This window comes from Talpa europaea (genome assembly GCF_964194135.1).
Source record: "Talpa europaea genome assembly, chromosome: 1".
In the NCBI taxonomy this organism is placed as follows: Eukaryota; Metazoa; Chordata; class Mammalia; order Eulipotyphla; family Talpidae; genus Talpa; species Talpa europaea.
Window position 1 is genome coordinate 56,237,400 of NC_140073.1, and position 18,627 is coordinate 56,256,026.

An 18,627-nucleotide genomic window follows, 5' to 3' on the forward strand; every position below is an offset into this window, starting at 1 on the left:
TGCTGCCGCTTCTGTTGCTGTCTGGTCCAGCCTTCGGTGCTGTCCATACTGACCTCAGACTTGCTTCAAGCTGCTGCGGTGTCATCTCAGAACATCTCCTTCTGGCCACGCACTCTAAGCCTTTGTTGATGGGACAACACCATCTTGGATGAGCAGCCTTTTGTGTAGGACTTTTGGACACTATGGGACACTACTGGGGTGAGGTAGCCAGCCACTCTGGCCTTGAGAACTTCTTGAGAACATTTTGCTTCCCCTGTTCATTATAAATCCCATTGTTGTTGTTCCCTGAGCCTGAATGGTCTTGAAATTGTCCACCTGGATAAAGAACCCACAGTGACCTGCCCTCTATTGAGCACTGTTGTTTGGAGGCTCTCACCACCCCCCACCAGCCTGTTTCATATCTTCAATCAGATAATATGTAGGCATTTTGCAAAATTTAACTACTCAGTACTGTCATTTTTGTTACCACCAACTGATTTTGTGACAGTGGCAAGAAACTGCTTTTACTTTTCAATCCTGGATTTAGCTGCTGAATATTTACTGTTATGCATGGCTTTTCTGGAGTACGAAGCAGACTGGGAATAGCTGCTAAATCCTCTGACTGAAGCAGGAGTTTGGCTGTAGCATCGCTTCCCCTTCTTAGAGGTTTTGGCCTTTGTAGGGACAGGATGGGTACAGAGCAGGTTTTCTATGATTGGGCAGACCAGGTGGGTAAAGAAGAGTCCTGGAGCCCTCGGTGGCTTTCTCAGGCTTTTATTGAGCTTTACATGTAGTGTGGCAAACAGGTACACAGCAGGCAGGGGTGCAGGGGGACCTCCAAGCCCCCCCACAAGTCTTCACTCGGGTCTTCTGGGGCTTCTTTTCTCCCCTTCTCTCTCCTGCCTCTCTTCTGCTATTGCTTCTCTCCGTGACTATCTCCATACTTATCTCCATACTCCTCCCATGGCCCACAGAAGTAACCAAGACAGTTTACAACAATGTAACAACTGCAGGTGCCCCATTAGGCAGGACAATCCTAATGGTGGGAGGGCAGAAAAGTCTGAAAAACCTTTTACCCTACAGCCTTGCCCTTAAACTTGCCGCCAGCATCAGCCTTCTTGGCTTCAGGTTTCTTCTCTTCACACAGGCTTCCTTCTCAGCTTTTTCACCCATTATCTTGCAAGATGGGAAAGAACTCTGTATGTTAAAATATTATTTTTTTGCTGGATTCTCCCAAAGTTGCTGACAAGACACAAAACCCCAAGATATTCCTGTATGCATCTCTAAAAGTAAGGATTATGCTCTGTGATCTCTGTCTTCTAATTGAGCTAACATTGGTTTACAACTTTGTGTATGATTTAGAGGTATAGGACATCCCCCTTCAGATGTTGTTACCACATAACACTCACCACCAAAACAGTTGTAGTCCTCCACCATAGCCCATAGTGTCTTCCATGATCATAATGGTATAAAAAAATCCTGAGAAGGACCTCCCTTGTGGCGCAGGGGGTTAAGCACAGCACTCTGAAGCTATCTGCAGCCTCTGCAGCATGAGCTCAATCCCCAGCCAGGGACCTACCCACATGGGGCAGCTGATCTCTCCTGTCTTGCCTGCTGCTCCCCTCAGCAGTGTATTTTGTCAGTTTCTGTTCCCTGCTCTGTCTCTGGTGAATCCTCTCACCCCTCCTGCATCTCTATACCCCAGTTCTCATATGCATAAATAAATCTTCAAAAAAAAAAATCCTGAGAAATGAGCACTCTTTGCTAACAACAAACTAAACTTCCTGAACAACCCAAACCGAAAATGAGAAACAAACTTGCATTTTGCTCATGAATAAAGTATTTATGAATTCCTTGACCACTTTTTCAATTCTTGCAAAGAAACCTCTGTGGGATACTGAATAAGTAGCAGGTAACCATAACAACAACTACTTTTATATGTCAGTTTCTAGATAAAAGGGATAAAATAAAACTCAAGTTCCAGAATGGCTGGAAACTGATAAGTCCCAAATACTCAGAGCAGTACCTGGCACAGTTGATGATGCTTCAATACATATTTGTGGAATGAATGATTGAAAGTCTCTAGTTTTGCCTATGTCAAAACAATAAAACTCAATAAATGAAAACAATTCTGCAAGGGACAAAAGTTAAGTATAACTTATGATATCTAGAAGAATAAATAAATGGCCTTCATATCCTTAATCTTCCCTTTAAAGTTTTGCTAAAATAAAACAGTGCACAGTTCAAGATGAACTCTGATCTGCCTTGAATTACTAGTGTTTCATGTGGCTGGTGATCCCATTCAACTACATTTTCTTCTTAGCAAAATTCAAGGTCATGAATTGATTTATTATACTTTCCTTAAATCATGAAATTTCCTTTCAAATATATATGGTTTAAGAGCTTCTTCAGTTGGATTAAGAGAAAAAGGGGAAGTTGAAAGAGGCGAAAGATTTTAAGATATAGCCTCAAAAGGCAAAAAAACGTGAGCCACATGAACACACACACACACACATGCACTAGGCCCACCTTGAGTTAGGTATTGTTCACAGCATGGTGTATGTGAACAAAGTTGATAAGATACTTGTTCTTATGGGCCCTACTTTTTAGTAGAGGAAAACAATTAACAAAAAGAAGTTATTAACAAAACTATCATTGTAGATGGTCAATGGAAGATTCCCCTATGGTGAGATTTAAGCTGAAACCAAAACTTTATGTTCAGAAAAGAAGGCAAAATGACTGGAGCAGCGTGGACAAAAAAATAAATTATAGCAAATATCTTAGCATACAGATTATCTGCTATTGAATTATTTATAAGTATACAAACATTTCATTGAAATGCAGGTGAAAGAAAATCCTTAAAAGTTTCTAGTGAGCATGTAATACAAGTGAAAACTTGAAGGCATATAGAGCATCACCGACACTGTCTTTGTTGAGTATTTAGGTTTTTTTTTTAAGATTTATTTATTTATGCATACAAGAACTGGGGTGTAAGCAGAGGTGCGGAGTGGGTGGGGCAGGAGTGAGAGGTTCATCAGGGAGAGTGGGGAGCAGAACAGGAGGATCCACTGAAATACATTGCTGAGGAGAGCAGCAGATGAGACAGGAGAGGTCTGCTGTGCCATGTGGGTTGCTCCCTGGCCAGCCAGATAGCCCTGTCTTTAACCCCTGCACCACCAGGGAGGCCCTAGTATTCTTAATTTCCTCACAACAGGTTGTAGGGTAAATGGTTTTCAGGCTTTTCTGCCCTGCCATCATTAAGATGGTGGCTTTTCTGCCCTGCCTGATGGGGCATCTGCAGTTGTTACATTGTTGTAAGCTGTCTTGTTTACCTCAGTGGGCCATGGGAGGAGTATTGAGAGAGTCACCAAGAGAAGCAGAAGAAGCAGGGCAGAGGCAGGAGAGAGAAGGGGAGAAAGAAGCCCAAAGTGAAGACTTGGCAGGGGCTTGGAGGCCTAACGTCCTCTGGGCCGCCTGGCACCCCTGCCTGCCGTGTACCTGGTTCTACATGTAAAAGCTCAATAAAAGCCTGAGAAAGCCACCAAGGGCTCCAGGACTCTCCTTTACCCGTCTACTCTCCTTTACCCGTCTGCTCGGATCATAGAAAACCTCAGTTTTCCATCCTGGCACTACACAGGTTTAACCCCCTTTCTCCAGGTAAGATCTTAAGTTCTTTAACCATAGATTTTTTCCAATCACAGGAGAGGAATAGCAACTTACATCTATAAGCCCAGGCATGCCAAGGACTGCCAGCAAAACACCAGAAGCTAGAAGAGGCAAAGGAAGATTTCTCCCCCTGAAAGGGTCAGAATATGGCCTCACATCTCGATTTCAGACTTCAAGCCTCCCAAACCATGGAATGACAAATTTCTGTTAAGTCACCCAGTTTTTGGCACTTTATTATGGCAGCTCTAAAAAACTACTACAGGATTTCAGTTGGGAGACTTAGAATTATGAAGATGTGGAAAAATTATTGAAGAAAATGAGGAAGGACTGACCAAATATGCTCAGGATCCAGCTGAGTGATGAGATTGTGTCTTCTGTTCAGTGCTCAGCTGTAGGAAACAGAAACCAATCTTGCTATTTTAAGCAGAAGGAGATTTAATACAGAGAAGTGCATGCTTACAAAGTCACTGGACAGATTAGCAAAGGTGGGCATTAGGCCCAGTGATCAAGAGTGCTTCTTAGTACAGTGTGGCTAAACAGGCCTGTTAGGGAGCAGCTATCTCTGCCCCCTTTGGGAACATGATAGAATAAGAAATCTGAAATGTTGGTTTCAAGAAAAGGGCTGTTGCCAAAAACTCTCAAGTCTGTGCATTAATGACCTATTGCTGCCTAACAAGTTACTCCAAACCTCAAAACAGCAATAAAACAACATTAAATATTTGCTTTTTCTGTGGCTTAAAACAACAATAAACATTTGTTATCTTTCATGGTTTCTGTTGGTGAGACATTTATTAGTGCTTTGGCTATATAGGCAGGTCTGGCCCTGGAATTTTCATGGAATTCAGTTAAATTTTGTCTGGGACTCTAGTCATTTGAAGGCCTGACTAGCGCTACAGAATCTACTCCCAACATGACTGACAAGTTCGTCCTGGGGGGTCCTCAGTTAGCCCTCTATCTAGGCCTCTCCACAGGTGATACCATGGTCTACATTTCATGATCATTGGCTTTCCCCAGAGTGAATGATTCATGAGGCCCAAGCAGAGGCAACGTGTTTCTTTATGACTGTTGTGTATTTATGTTGTGTATTTATGACTGTTGTGCATTTGCTTGATGCCAGGTTCTGGATTCCGGCACACTGGCGAAGACTTGAGGAGCCATAGGCAAATTTGACGTGCTTTATTGCTGCAACAGGAGGCTAAGTACAAAAGAGGGGGCGGCAGCACATATACCCCTGAAGCCCCCCTTGGACTCCTCTGGACCACTTTGGGACCCTTTCTGTTATGGCCGCAGTGGTGGCAACAGCAACAGCAGCAGCGACAGCAGCTGCAGTGGCCCGCAGGAGCCCTATTAGCCTTTACATGATTTATAGAGAAAGCCAGTACAATGCCAGGTGTGTGTTTTCACAGTTACACAAGAAGGACCTTAACCACGCATACGAAGAGCACATCATGGCTACAGGCTGTTGATAACAGCTTTTGCCCCAGGTCACAGCAAAAGACCCTAAATAACCATTTTTTCCTTCCTGGCTCCACAATGGCCTAGCCTCAGCTGTCACATGGGAATACTTCTGTGGTATTCTATAGTCACGAGACAGACTTTACTCACTGGGGAGGGGGGGGGGTTGGGGAAAACTATCCAAGGATGTGTCTACCAGGAGACAAGAGTCATTAGTCGGGGTTGAATATCATATTCCATAAAACCAGTGAATGAAACTGGCATGCAATTTCCAAAAAAAAAAAAAAAAAAACCCAGTATCTTCAAAAATGTGCTTATCAGCAAAGACAGCCAAAGCAGGAGGAAAGTGTCCCTGCTTCATTTGTATCTTACAAACATGACTATGGAGTCTGACAAGTATAGTCTGCTTTGTGCTTTTGTTTTTACTTTTCCATTATCGTAATACAGGAATGCACTTAGAAAGTGGAGTTGAGGGCCTCCCCAGTGGCGCAGCGGTTGAGCGCTGGGCTGCAAAGCTGCCCGCAGCCTCTGCAGCACCAGTTCAATCCCTGGCTACCTGCGAGGGTCCCTGTAAAGGCAGGAATGGCCACAGTGCAGATTTTCTGATCCCATGCAGACCGGGTAAAGGAGGAGTCAGAGTCCTCAGTGGTTTTTTGCAGGTCTTTTATTGGGGTTCACCAGGCATATGGCAGGCAGGGATGCTGGGGGGCCGGGAGGCTGGCAGTCCTCCCAGCCCCCCGCAAATCCTCACTCTATCTGGGCTCTCTGGCGTTCTCTGCTTCTGCTTCGGGCTTCTCTTTCGGCTTCTACTAGTGTCCCCGTGACACTGCCCTTAAAAAGCACAGTCTTAGCACAGGTGCACCCATTTCAGGTGCCCGCCATCAGGCATGCATTCAGGATCACAGGGTTCCCTCATCTATCCTGATGGTGGGAGGGCAGAAAAGCCTGATTTTTTACCTTACCCTACAGTCCACCCCCTCAGGGTTTTCTGCCATATAATCCACACATACACAACTTTGTTTCTTAGCAAACACAAACAATGCAGCCATGGCCCACAAAAGCTAATACATTGCAATATAACAAAATACAACAGAACACAAGTAAGTCCAGGCAGGGCCCCAACCTAGTGCAAAAGACAATTATTGGTACCAGCAGATGAGCCACCAAATCTGCTGCCTAAGGCACTGCTCATACGAGGGAGGGGAATCACTCACGGCATCTACTGTCACACACCAGGAGCCGTCAGGCTTCCTGGCCTTCTCTGGCTGTGGTCTCGGCTACAAGCCACACACTGCATCCACCCCCAGGATGCACTAGCTCTGGGATTGGTGATTCTATTCTTTTGGGGGTAATCGCCAACCCTCAGGGTTTCTGTCTGCAGTCGCTCCAACACTCGGCCTTCACAGCCACCAATGCAACTCGCAGACCCCTGCACTCAGGCCAACCCACTGCACAAGCACATGGGTCGGGGATCCAAACTGTACATGCGGCTTTGGCTCCACCCCAAGCCACGTTCCCCACCTGTCCCCCAAGGACGGGTTCCTCAGCTCCTCACCCTCACTCAAGAATGAGCAGGGCATCACCCACAGGAGATTTTACGAGACTCACAGGTCTTCAGCATACTCAGGCTTGCTTAACAGCCACTCAGGGCTTCTCAACTTAGCATCAGTACCAGCTTTTGCCTTTTCAGTTGGCTTTTCTCCTCCACCTGGCTGCTGGGCATACACAGGCTGCTTTTGGCCATCAAGGCCCACTGGCCACCCCCAGATTTCCATCTTCTGGGGTTTACAAACAAAACTGTTCCACCCCCAGGGTCCCAAAACATATCAACCTGCAAGGTCCTCCGCCTTCTGGCCGGATTGTCAGTCCAACTCCATTAGTCCAAGTCCATTAGGCCTCTCCCTGCTATCAGCACTGGCGAGCTCCAAATTGTGGCCCTGTCTTCCGATTCTTGCTGCCTCAGGGGTGGTTGGCTAGTCCTCTCAGGCGTCGTTGGCTGGTCCTCTTGGGCGTCTCCTCCTCCAGGTGTGGTCTTGCCCTGTAGATCCTGGACCTTGTCCATCTCCTGGGTCGCCATGACACCTCTAGCGTCGTCACAGGCAGTCTTTTACTCCTTAGCCCCTCCAGGTCTTCGGAGGGCTCCATACCCGTCTGCATGGATCATCTTGCCGACTTACGCCAATTATAAGGCAGGATGGACAAGGTGCAGGTTTTCTGATCCCATGCAGACCGGGTAAAGGAGGAGTCAGAGTCCTTAGTGGTTTTTTGCAGGTCTTTTATTGGGGTTCACCAGGCATATGGCAGGCAGGGATGCTGGGGGGCCGGGAGACTGGCAGTCCTCCCAGCCCCCCGCAAATCCTCACGCTCTTTGGCATTCTCTGCTTCTGCTTCGGGCTTCTCTTTCGGCTTCTACTGGTGTCCCCGTGACACTGCCCTTAAAAGCACAGTCTTAGCACAGGTGCACCCATTTCAGGTGCCCGCCATCAGGCATGCATTCAGGATCACAGGGTTCCCTCATCTATCCTGTTGGTGGGAGGGCAGAAAAGCCTGATTTTTTACCTTACCCTACAGTCCCACATGGCGCACAGACCTCTCTTGCTGCCTGCTGCTCCCCTCAGCAGTATATTTCGTCAGTCTGCCTGTTCTGTTCCCAGCTCTGGCTCTGGTGAATCCTCTCACCCTCCCGTACTTCTGACTGTACCCAGCGCGTGTATAAATAAATAAATAAATAAATAAATAAATAAATATTTACCAAAAAAAAAAAAAGTGGAGTTGAAACACATGCGGAATACCTACATACCAAATGCTCCACAAAGATGATGACCTTATGTTACTTTAGTACCAATAAGTACCTTTGTTTTATTTTCTGTAGCTGAGAAGGTAAGCAATGAAGTAGAGTCAGGGTTGGGGTTTTGCTGAAAGGATACAGCAGGATAAGAGGGGGCACTACAGAGGCCAGAGTGTATGAATGAATTTCGCTGTTCACTTTTAAGGTATAATCTGTACAGAGGAAGAAGTGAGATCATGAGAGGATTTTATGACTGGCTGAAAATGGATGACTCAGGGGATTGGCAATGTCTAGGGCACAATAGGGTTGTATTTACAAGCACTACGTAATCACATGGACTATGTGCAATAGTCAGTGTATTGTTTGTATTTCCATTTATTCTTCAAGAAAGCATTTCTGAATGCAAATGAATGAGAGTTATAACTATTGTGGACTAACCTGGAATCCTGATTTATTTATTTTAAAATGACCAACATTTGCAATCAGCTAAAATAGTAACAATCTACTGGTGTGCCTCCCAACTAATCATAGCCCACAACTGCTGCCGTTGAAGTTAAGAATTGTTGCTTTGGTAGGGAAATAACAAGGGTAGAGGCTGAGTATTAGAAATTTGGAAGGACAGGAGCAAAGCTTTCCATTGTTTGGTAGGAAGGACTTTATATTTCAAGTGAATGTTGTCTTATGTCTCAGTCCAAGCAAACCCAAACCAGAACATGGCTAAGCAGATCTTGCTTCCCAATACCAAATTCCAAATTATTTGTCCACCTGTGTCCTTCCGAAACCTCAGCCCTTTATAATTATAAAATTTAAATATTGAAAATAGGCACTCATACACAGGAGTATAGAAAAAGGTATACTGAATCCTTACAGATTCCCCATCCAGATTTAAGTATTATTAAAATTTGCCACTGCTGTGGCACAGCTGTTTCATCTGCTTGAATTTTTTTGCTGAAGTATTATAGGTAAATCCTAGACTTCATGCCACTTTATCCCTACACATGTCAGTATTTTTAATTATAATCTTTTTTCTGTAACTGATTGTAGCTAGTAAAATTGTCATGGATATCTTGGTGTCATTTAAACCCAGTCCACATTCAATTGTCTCAAAAATTTATATCTACAGATGTCTTGGTTGAATTGGGATCCAAACAATTCTATATATTCCATTTGTCTGTTAAGCCTTTTAATTCTCTTTTAATCTATGGCATCACTCTTCCTTCTTTCCCCAAAAGCATTTGTTTTTCTGAAAAGAATATGCCATTTGTTTTGTTGAATGTCTCATGTTCAACAAGATCTGCTTGCTTTTTTGCCATGCAGTTTTACTTTTCTAACTGGCCTCATATTTCTTTATAAGGGAAGTTAGTTCTTAGAGATTAGTTAGCTTCAGGTTCAATTTTTTTGATCCAGAACACTTCCCAGGAAATACTACTGTTCTTTATGTTGCATCACATCAGAAGCACCAACTTTCCTGTTAGTGATACCAGTAGTGATGGATGTTTTCAAATGGTGACAAGACGATCCCTCCATAAAATCCCAGTTTGTGTCTCTCCTGCGGTTTCATCTAATGATGTTGAGTGCCTGAAGGATTTTTTCCCTTAGGAGTCATGAAATGATGGTTTTAAAATTTTCCATTCCTTTTTTTTTTTTTTTTTGCTATCTGGAATTATTCTGTGAAAACAACTGTATCTCATCACTTATGGGACATTTTGTTACCCTAAAATATAGGGAAGAGGACAATGAGGACACATGCCTAAATAATTCCTTTTCATAGTAATTTTTCAGAATAAGGAGCTGGTGATGAATGACACTGTATTTATTGTTATTATTATTGTTTGCCTTTTCCTTTTTAGGTGTACCAAAATGAATTCATAGATTTTAAAATATTCCACATATTTCTCTCAATTGGAATTATTATTGCCATTTGGACTTTGGGAGCCCCTCCAATTTGGCTTAATATGGGTTTTTGGTTTTGGTGTTTTGTTTTGTTTTTAATGAAACTCCTTTAGTCCTTGATAGTTTATTTTTTTTCTGACACAACTAACTGTATCAGGTTCATCTTACACATTTTCTCTTCTGGACCTGGAATTAGGCCTTCTTCATTTTTACTGGAGGTCTTAGAGATGCTCATTGCTACTGGATTATCATTGCCTTTAGGCCTTTCAGTTGACAGAGCTATAAAATATATTTTTCTAAAGAAAAATTGTCATGGATTTAGTCTGATATTTTAAATCAGATTTAACATTAAGTGTTTTTTAACTTTTTAATGTCTGAATTTATACAAATTTGTCCTTAGGAATATTAGCATAACTTTTTTTCTTTAGATTTTCTATATATACATAATTATGTAGCTATAATATATATAACACAATTATACTATATATATATTACTATATCTGTATTACTAGTGTAGATATTAGTTTTAAATCAATGCCAATATTATAGGTAGCCATAAAACTAATAAATGCAATTTACTATATCTTCGCAGATCTATTTCTCCTAGTAATATATCCCATTGAAGACATTAAAAATGGGGCCTCCCTGGTGGCACAGCGGTTGAGCGCTGGGCTGCGAAGCTGCCCGCAGACTCTGCAGCGCCGGTTCGATCCCTGGCAGCCGGGCAAAGGTCCCACATGGCGCGCAGACCTCTCCTGCCGCCCGCTGCTCCCCTCAGCAGTGTACTTCGGTCCTTCTGCCTGCTCTGCTCCCCGCTCTGGCTCTGGTGAATCCTCTCACCCTCCCGCGCTTCTGACTGTACCCAGTGCTTGTATAAATAAATAAATAAATCTTAAAAAAAGACATTAAAAATGTTGTTTCTTATAGTTCATTTGAATAATTCTTTTCTCCATATAGTTATACCAGTGTGCAATTCATGCCATGACCTAGTTATAGTTCTCACTCACTGAAAGTCTGGGCTCTCTGATTTCCTCTATATCCAGTAAGACCTATCACCCAGTAGGTGACAAGATTAGAATCTAGGCAGTGTGGAGCCAGTGCACCACCTCAGGCACTGCACTAATACATTGGCTAGTTGCTGACCACAGATCTGGATTTCCAAAGGACCTAGTGAATGGATTTGTATGGGGATGGGAGTAGGAAGAGGGGAAGGCTGGACTAAATATGAAAACTGACTTCTGACAGGGATGGCAGTAACTACGGATGAGAGCATGATGGAATTAATCTGGCCAAAGTGTCTTATTACAGTCTATTGTGACTACTTATTCTGTAGCTGTGGATGGGTGACTGAAAAGTAGGTTTTTTTTTTTTTTTACCAAGAACAAAGGGTGGTGTGAATGTTCCCAACTACTGTACTCCCATGTTTTCCTCATCTTTTCTCTTGGACAGTTCTTACATATTTACATGCTTTAGCATAAATGCTACTTCTAGAGAGACCTTTCCTTAATCTCTTACTCTATGTTGGAAAAGCCTGCTATGCACACCTGTGTCATCCTGATCTTCAGTATTTTTCTCATACTCTAGGATGCATATGCAGTGAGAATGAGGGGTTTTGTCTTCCTCATATAATAGGTTCTCAGTAAATATTATGTAAATGAGTATATTAAATGAATGAGTTATTCAAATTAAAAGGTTGGAATGATTTGGCCTACTTCTACCATTTTGTTTTGTTTTGTTTTGTTTATGAGGGAAATAACAAAAACCAAACCCAAAGTCTGAAAGTATTAAAAAAAACTTTCTAAAATCTAAAATTTAGGTCTCACATAAATGTGAAAATCCATGAGAAAAATCATTCAAATCTTTAAATTTAGGAGAGAAATAGTAATCATGGGGAGGCATGCCTTCAGGTAGAAAAAAATATGATCATTATCTGTATGTTGTTGAACATTTGTGAAAGCAGCAACTTCCAGCTGAATGGCCTGACCCAAATCTGTCAGGCTGTATTTGACTCTGTAAAATATGCCTCATCTACTTAGTTCTTGAAGAAAGAAAAATCTGCAGGCATTCTGAGTCATCTCCACAGAAATAGAGCTTACTGAGAAGTAAAGTGACTATGTGGATAATTCCTTTATCACCTTTTTGAAACACTATCTTGTGGTTCAAAAGCAAAATGATATAAAATTAAGTAGCTTTCCTATTCCTATCCATCACCCACATCCCTCCACACCACTAATAATCACTTTTATTAGCCTTTATTTTTCCCAATTTTATTTATACAGCTGGGAGTAAATATGTTTACATTCTTATTTTTCTCTACTCTTGTCCCCTTTATACAAAAGGTGGTATACTATAGATATTATCCTGCATCCTGTTTTCCCCCTGTATATATTTTATGTTTTTTGTTTGTTTGTTTGTTTGTTTTAAAGATTTATTTATTTATTTATACAAGCACTGGGTACAGTCAGAAGCGCGGGAGGGTGAGAGGATTCACCAGAGCCAGAGCGGGGAGCAGAGCAGGCAGAAGGACCGAAGTACACTGCTGAGGGGAGCAGCGGGCGGCAGGAGAGGTCTGCGCGCCATGTGGGACCCTCGCCCAGCGGCCAGGGATCGAACCGGTACTGCAGAGTCTGCAGGCAGCTTTGCAACCCAGCACTCAACCGCTGCGCCACCGGGGAGGCCCATCCCCCTGTATATATTTTAAAGCTATTTCTGTATTAATATATAAGGACCTTGCCTTTACTTTTTTTCTTTTTAACATTTGCAGAGTATTCCAAGTTATGAAGGGTCCATAGTTTATTTAACCAGTTCCTTATTGGTGGTGTAAGCTATTTCCAATCTTTTGCTGTTACAAATGTTGTCATGAATAATATTAAACATGAAAGAAGAGATTAATTTAGAGTAGCACAAGTAAGAGTGAATGTGAGCATTAAATAGGGTGGTCTGGCAAATAACTAAGATGAATCCCTTAAGGGACTGGGAAGTGAGAGGCTTGGGTCTGGGGCCACTGTGCTCAATTCAGTGTGTAATGAATGATCAAAGATATTTGTCCAAGGGAAAAATTTTCTTGGATTAGTTTTCGCCAAGTGGAATAAGCAAAAGGTTTGGGAGAGAACAACATCAAATATGGAGACTCATACGTATAGCCCTAGGCCTAAAATTTAGTAAGTTGTTTTCAGTATTTAGAAAATTAGATAAGTTGTTTTAGTATTTTGGGAGATGGGCAAGTGACTAGAAATGTTCAAATGAGATATTACCTCACCCCTGTGAGAATGACCTATATCAAAAAAGAGGGAAACAAGTGCATCTGCCAGTGTGTGGAGAAAAAAGAGCACTCACTCACTGTTGGTGGGAATGTAAATTGGTCAGTCTATGTGGAAAACTGTGTGACGATTCCAGCAACACCACTTTTAGGAATTTATTTAAAGAATATGAAAATACCAACAAATAGATGCAACTTTATTTTCATAGCATCATTATTTATGATTGTCAAGACATGGTATTGCCGGATGAATAAACAGTGGTATATATAGCCAATGGAATGCTGCTCAGCTATTAAAAGATGAAATTGTGCCCTTTGGAAAAGGTAGATGGAACTTGTGGTGAGTTTGCTAAGTTAAATATCTCAGAAACTGAAAGACAGTTACACTGTTTTCGTGCATTTGTGGAATATAGATAACCAAAGAAAGCAATCTGGCAAAACACAACCAAAATAACTCTCATAGACTGAAAAATATGGTAGTTACCACGGGGGAGGAAGGCAAAGACAGTGGGGGTAAATGTCGTAGAGCGTGGCACTGGAGCTTTGGGGAAACATGTACACGTTCAGGTATGAACCTGTAGCCCCCAATTACATTGTTTTGTAAATGAATGGTAAATCAATAGAATCGAAAAAATAAAAACAATGCCTTTTTGTACCTGGAAGGAAAAGAAGGTAGTTTGTATAGTAGGAAAAAGCACAGGCTTTAGGGTCAGAAATCAGGCCAGCTACATCATTTGCAGTGCCCAGCACAAAGTGGAAATGTGGGGTAGTTGAACAACTGCTGAGTGCCCCGATGCAATGACAGAGGAGCATCAGATTAATTTGGGGTCCCTGTGCAAATGGCACATCAAGAGGTACATAGGTTCAAAGGTCACTTCTCCATCCCAAAGTCACCCTATCTGAGGCTCACATTTTTCATCTGTAAAATCACTGACAATTGTAATGCTATGGCAAATTGTTATGAATACTACATTGTTCTATGAGGCAAACTAAGATTTAATTTTTAATTATTATTCAAGAGCCAGCGTAATTGTATGTATGAACACAGTGAAAGAAACTCAACATCAATAATTTGTTACAATAAAATGCTGGATAAAAAAAATAAAATCACTGAAAATTGAGTCTCAAGTACTTGCTATGAGGGTAACATGACAGATGGATATTCCTTTTACTTTCCTAGTCTGTGTTGTGGGTTCTTTTCCTCAGCTGTTCTCTAGGCATCCATCATTGTCCTATTTTAACTACCCAGGTTCCTTTTAATATCTTTCAAGAGTACGAGAGGGAACCTTGTGAAATCACCCCTCTCTGAGCATTTGGGGCCCACTAAACATAGGGTTCAACCTCACACAAATTCCTTAGCATTACAACGAGCAGTACTTTTCTTAGTTCCAGGTGACTGGGACCTTGCCCTTGTACTCACTTTGTAGGGGACCTGTGCCTTGTCCCCTTAATTTATTAATTCCTTGCTTACTTATTAATTCCTTACTTATTAAATCCTTGCTTACTTAGTCCTTGCGTACTTGTCCTATATTATCCAATCCCATTGCTCTTCCAGGTGCACTCGCCCCCTTCCTGAGGAGGAAATTCCCGGGCAAAGCCCCCTAATAGGCCCTAGCAGTACCAGGACCCCAGGATTCCTGTCCAAAAGGCCTGCTTCCAGGGCTCACTTGGTCGCTGCCTAGGAGCTTTCTCCTTGCAGGCTGGGTGCAAAATTTTGAAAAGAAACCACCACAGTTGGCTATTTGGGGTAGGGCAGCTGGAATTGGACAGGCTGAGGGCTGGAGGGGTGGTATGGGCTAGCAGGTGAGGGAAAGGAAGGGGTGCTGGCAACCAGGACCACGCCCTTGGCTGAGCATCCTGATCCTGTGCGGAAAGGGGAGTCGGGTTGGTCTGTGTCTCCTGTTTATACTCTTCCCTTCTCCTCCTCACTCCCCTACGCAGGGACTATTCTGGCTCTTGAGGCTCTCTATAGTCTGTCTAAAACCTCCTCTTCCAGTTCTGGCTGTAGGTGTAGTTCTCTGCACCTCCGCCCAACAGCTTATGATTTCCCCACATATGCTACACATATTTTTTAAAACCTTGAATTTCTCTAAGATGATATCTCAAACTCTAAGTCCATCTGATGAAATCCTACTGCTTATGTAAGAACCAGCTTCTACATCCTGTGTCAGTTATCCTGGCTGCTTTCCTACTGTCCCAATACTCACCCCCTACCCCCAGCAGTTAGAGTGTGTGTGTGTATGTGACCTGCTGTGATCTCATAACGCCCCCAGTACAAACAAATCTCACTGCATGTAATTGCTTTTTGCCCTTAGACTAGATGGTATGAGAGCTCTTCCAGGGCATAAAACACGCTTCCACAAGCTCTCAGTGCCACCTCCAGAGCACTTAGTGGACAGCCAACATATCTTTCAGTGTCGTGTTATCATCAAATCCTAATTCTGCCAATGACCTGGTGACCTTGAGAAAATTATCAAATCTCAGATTTCTCTTTGAAATAGAAATGAACATTACCTTCTTAAATAGCCCCAAGGTTAAATAAAACTATCTGAAGTGTTTCAGCACAATGATAAATAATAGGAATTCGATAAAGACTAGCAATGATTAAATTAACTCCAATATTCTGACTCTTGGTAATGTCTAAGAGGAAGGAAACAGTCTTTTCTAACCAGAAATGTGATTCCTGTTTTGATGAGAAAAGTTTGCTTTTGATACCATAATCTTAGCGGAATTGTGAGAAAATAGGTTTAAAAATTGTCTGAGTGACAATTTTTGCTTGAAAGCTGTTTATTAAGTAGGTGCTAAGTTATATTTTTAATAAATCCAAATTATTAGGTTACTTCGTATTTAGTACCAAATGGGTGAGAAATATACAAATTACAGTATTTTGACAAGTATTTATAACATTTTGGGATATCAATAACTAAAACCAGAAATAAACAAAGTATATTTTTATGATGACTTCTGCAAGGGCTTTGCCTAAATATATATATACTTATATATAACTATTATGTGTCTTTATAAGTACATAGTTAGCTATTCCTACAAAAATTCTGTAAGTATATATAAATACATACAGTTTATAAGTTTTTTTTAAAAGGTGGAAAAGTTAGTTGCAAGAAAATATGTTAACAGAAACAAACATTTGCTATGAATTGCGATATGGATCATACCCAATTTGTTATGACTTGTTACCCCAAATTGGGCGCTTTTCTCTATTGACATATTTTGAAATACTAAATGAGTTATTGATCTTTGCATGACAATACCTCTAAATCTTGTTTTTATTAAAGAGAAAACAAAAAAATTGAATGTGATCTAAGATTGTGGGAGAAAGAAAAACAGGCTATTTCACTTATTTGAATCTTATCACACACTTACAATGACTAAAATGAAGTTTTCCCACTTTAGTAAAGAATTTAATTATCTCAATCTTTTTTTTTTTCCAAGCTGGTGTAAATAAAATAAAAAGGATATTGGGTAAAAGAGATGAAACACACAATTGTTTGGTAAGTTGTAAAATCACCTTTTCCTGTGAGTTCTACAGGCTATTATGCTATTGACTGTCATAGTTTACAATCTCAAATACAGAAGACTCTAAGCCTACCTAGCCATAAGGGCTAATGGTGCTGATTCTTTTTTTCACATTAGCACATCTCATTGCACATTTAAGATTCAACTAAATCAATGAAGCTGCTCATTTAAAATCTTAATAGATTTGAAGATAAAGTGAGTAAGTTATGGGGGAAGTGGAAATCCTGATAGCAAATTTAGGACCATTTCAAGAACAGAGAAAATCTGGTGAATATTGTATATTCTAGGTGACAGGGCTGAAAGTTAGCATTAGCCTTACAATAGTAACAATGGTATAATAAAGTAGTTTTGAGTTGCCTTTTGTGCTTAAAAGTGTGATATATGGAATACCATCTCTACTCTCACATTAATACTAAAGCACAAATATTTGAATTAAAGGTCAGAGGAAGCAGAAACATCTTATGGAAAGAGATGGCGGAGTTTGGCATTGAGTTCTCTCTCCTTGCTTAAAAGATCCAGGCTGTGCTTTTTGAAGGCTTCAGACTGCAGCCTGAGTTCATCATAGGCCTTCTGGATGCCATCCACCCTGCGCTGAAGCTCGCGGACTCTCAAGTTGCTGTCTACTGCCACTGCCTCTAACTCAAACCTCTCTAGGGCATGCCTTCTGGCCATATCTGCAGTCTCCAACTTCTCCTCAAGCTGGTGGATTTCCGCTTGCTTGCTCTGAAGCACCTTCCCCCTCTCCATGGATAACTGCAGCAGCTCCTCTTTCTCCCCAGTGACCGCCTGCAGCCTGGCCTGCAGCTCCTGGCTCAGGCTGTTGTGGGCCTCCTCAGCCTTGGCCATCTGCTCCACTGCCTGCTGGTGCTGCTGCTTGAGGCTCTGCAGCTGGCTGCGCAACTGTTCTGTCTCTTTGGTGTGGGCACAGGCCTGCTGGCTCTGCAGCTCCAGGAGCTCCTTCTCTCGGGCCAGTGCTTGGCAGGCATCCTGAGCACATCTCTTTTTCAGAGTCTCCAGCTCGGTGGCCAGAGCTTCACTCCGGGAGGTGAGCTGCAATACTTTGGCCTCCTGGTCCTTCAGAGCCTGGCTGAAGAGGCTGTCATTCTCCAGCCTCAGTTTCTCATTCTCCTCCCTCAATTTGACATTCTGACTCTTGTGCTCATCCTTGAAGCGGATCATCAGCTCATGGTTGGCTGCCAGGGTCAGGAAACGGTCCTCCAGCTTCCGGGCGTGCTCGCTCTTGGCCTTCAGCTTCTCAGCCGCCAGCGCCCTCTTCTCCTCGAGCTCTGTGTTGAGCAGCTCCAGGATCTGACAGCGCTCTAAGGCCTCATCCGACCTCCTCTTCAGAATGCAGATGAGCTGGGACTGCTCCTGGATGCGGGAGCGAAGCATGGCTTTCTCGCTCTTCTCCTCTTGGGACAGTCCCCGGAGGTTTGCCAAAGCTTCCTTCAGACCATCCAGTTCCTTAAACTCCATCTCTTCTTCCTCGTGTTTTAGCTTTTCATTTTGCTTCTTCTCCAAGGCTTCTTTAATGGGTGGAGTGTCCATCCCGAGCGCCTGCTCTTCCTGGGGCATAGGCACTCTCCTGCACTGTCCACTGACCACAGTCTTTTCCTCCTCAGATCTCAAAAGCCACGGTGTTGCTAGGGACTCCTGGCACAGCCCCGCAGTTGGGTTCCCCAGTAAGGCGCCCTGTGATTGGAGGGCCACCCTTAGAATGCGGTGAAGTAACAACAAGGGGCCTGCGGGGAGCCCACAGCCGGTCTGGTCATGTGGTGCTTGCCTTTGTAGCCAAGCACAGCCCTTAGCTCACCAGCCAGTGTCTGGCCGGTACTGTACAGAGGAAAGATGCCAACCCTCCCTGGTTTCTAGCCAGCAGGAGGGGAAGAAAGCTTGCCCCACCTAAGGTCTGGTAGGAGTAAACAAATCAAGCTGATGGTGACAAATTCCTCCTCCTCCTCCCTCCACGTCAGCTGCCATGAGAATACATCACTGTAGCAATCTGTACCACCGCTGCTTTGTAGAACCACGTTGTATTTCTGTAGTATGCAAA

At 42.7% G+C, this 18,627-nt stretch overlaps 1 protein-coding gene across 1 annotated transcript; it reads right to left on the reverse strand.

The window, feature by feature from the left end:
• Nucleotides 1–17,033: 17,033 nt before the first annotated feature.
• CCDC89 (coiled-coil domain containing 89) lies at nucleotides 17,034–18,149 on the reverse strand (the record flags this gene model as incomplete). Its single annotated transcript, XM_084232275.1, has 1 exon — nucleotides 17,034–18,149. One exon carries the CDS (start codon nucleotides 18,147–18,149, stop codon nucleotides 17,034–17,036), a length of 1,116 nt encoding a protein of 371 aa, XP_084088401.1.
• Nucleotides 18,150–18,627: the final 478 nt, after the last annotated feature.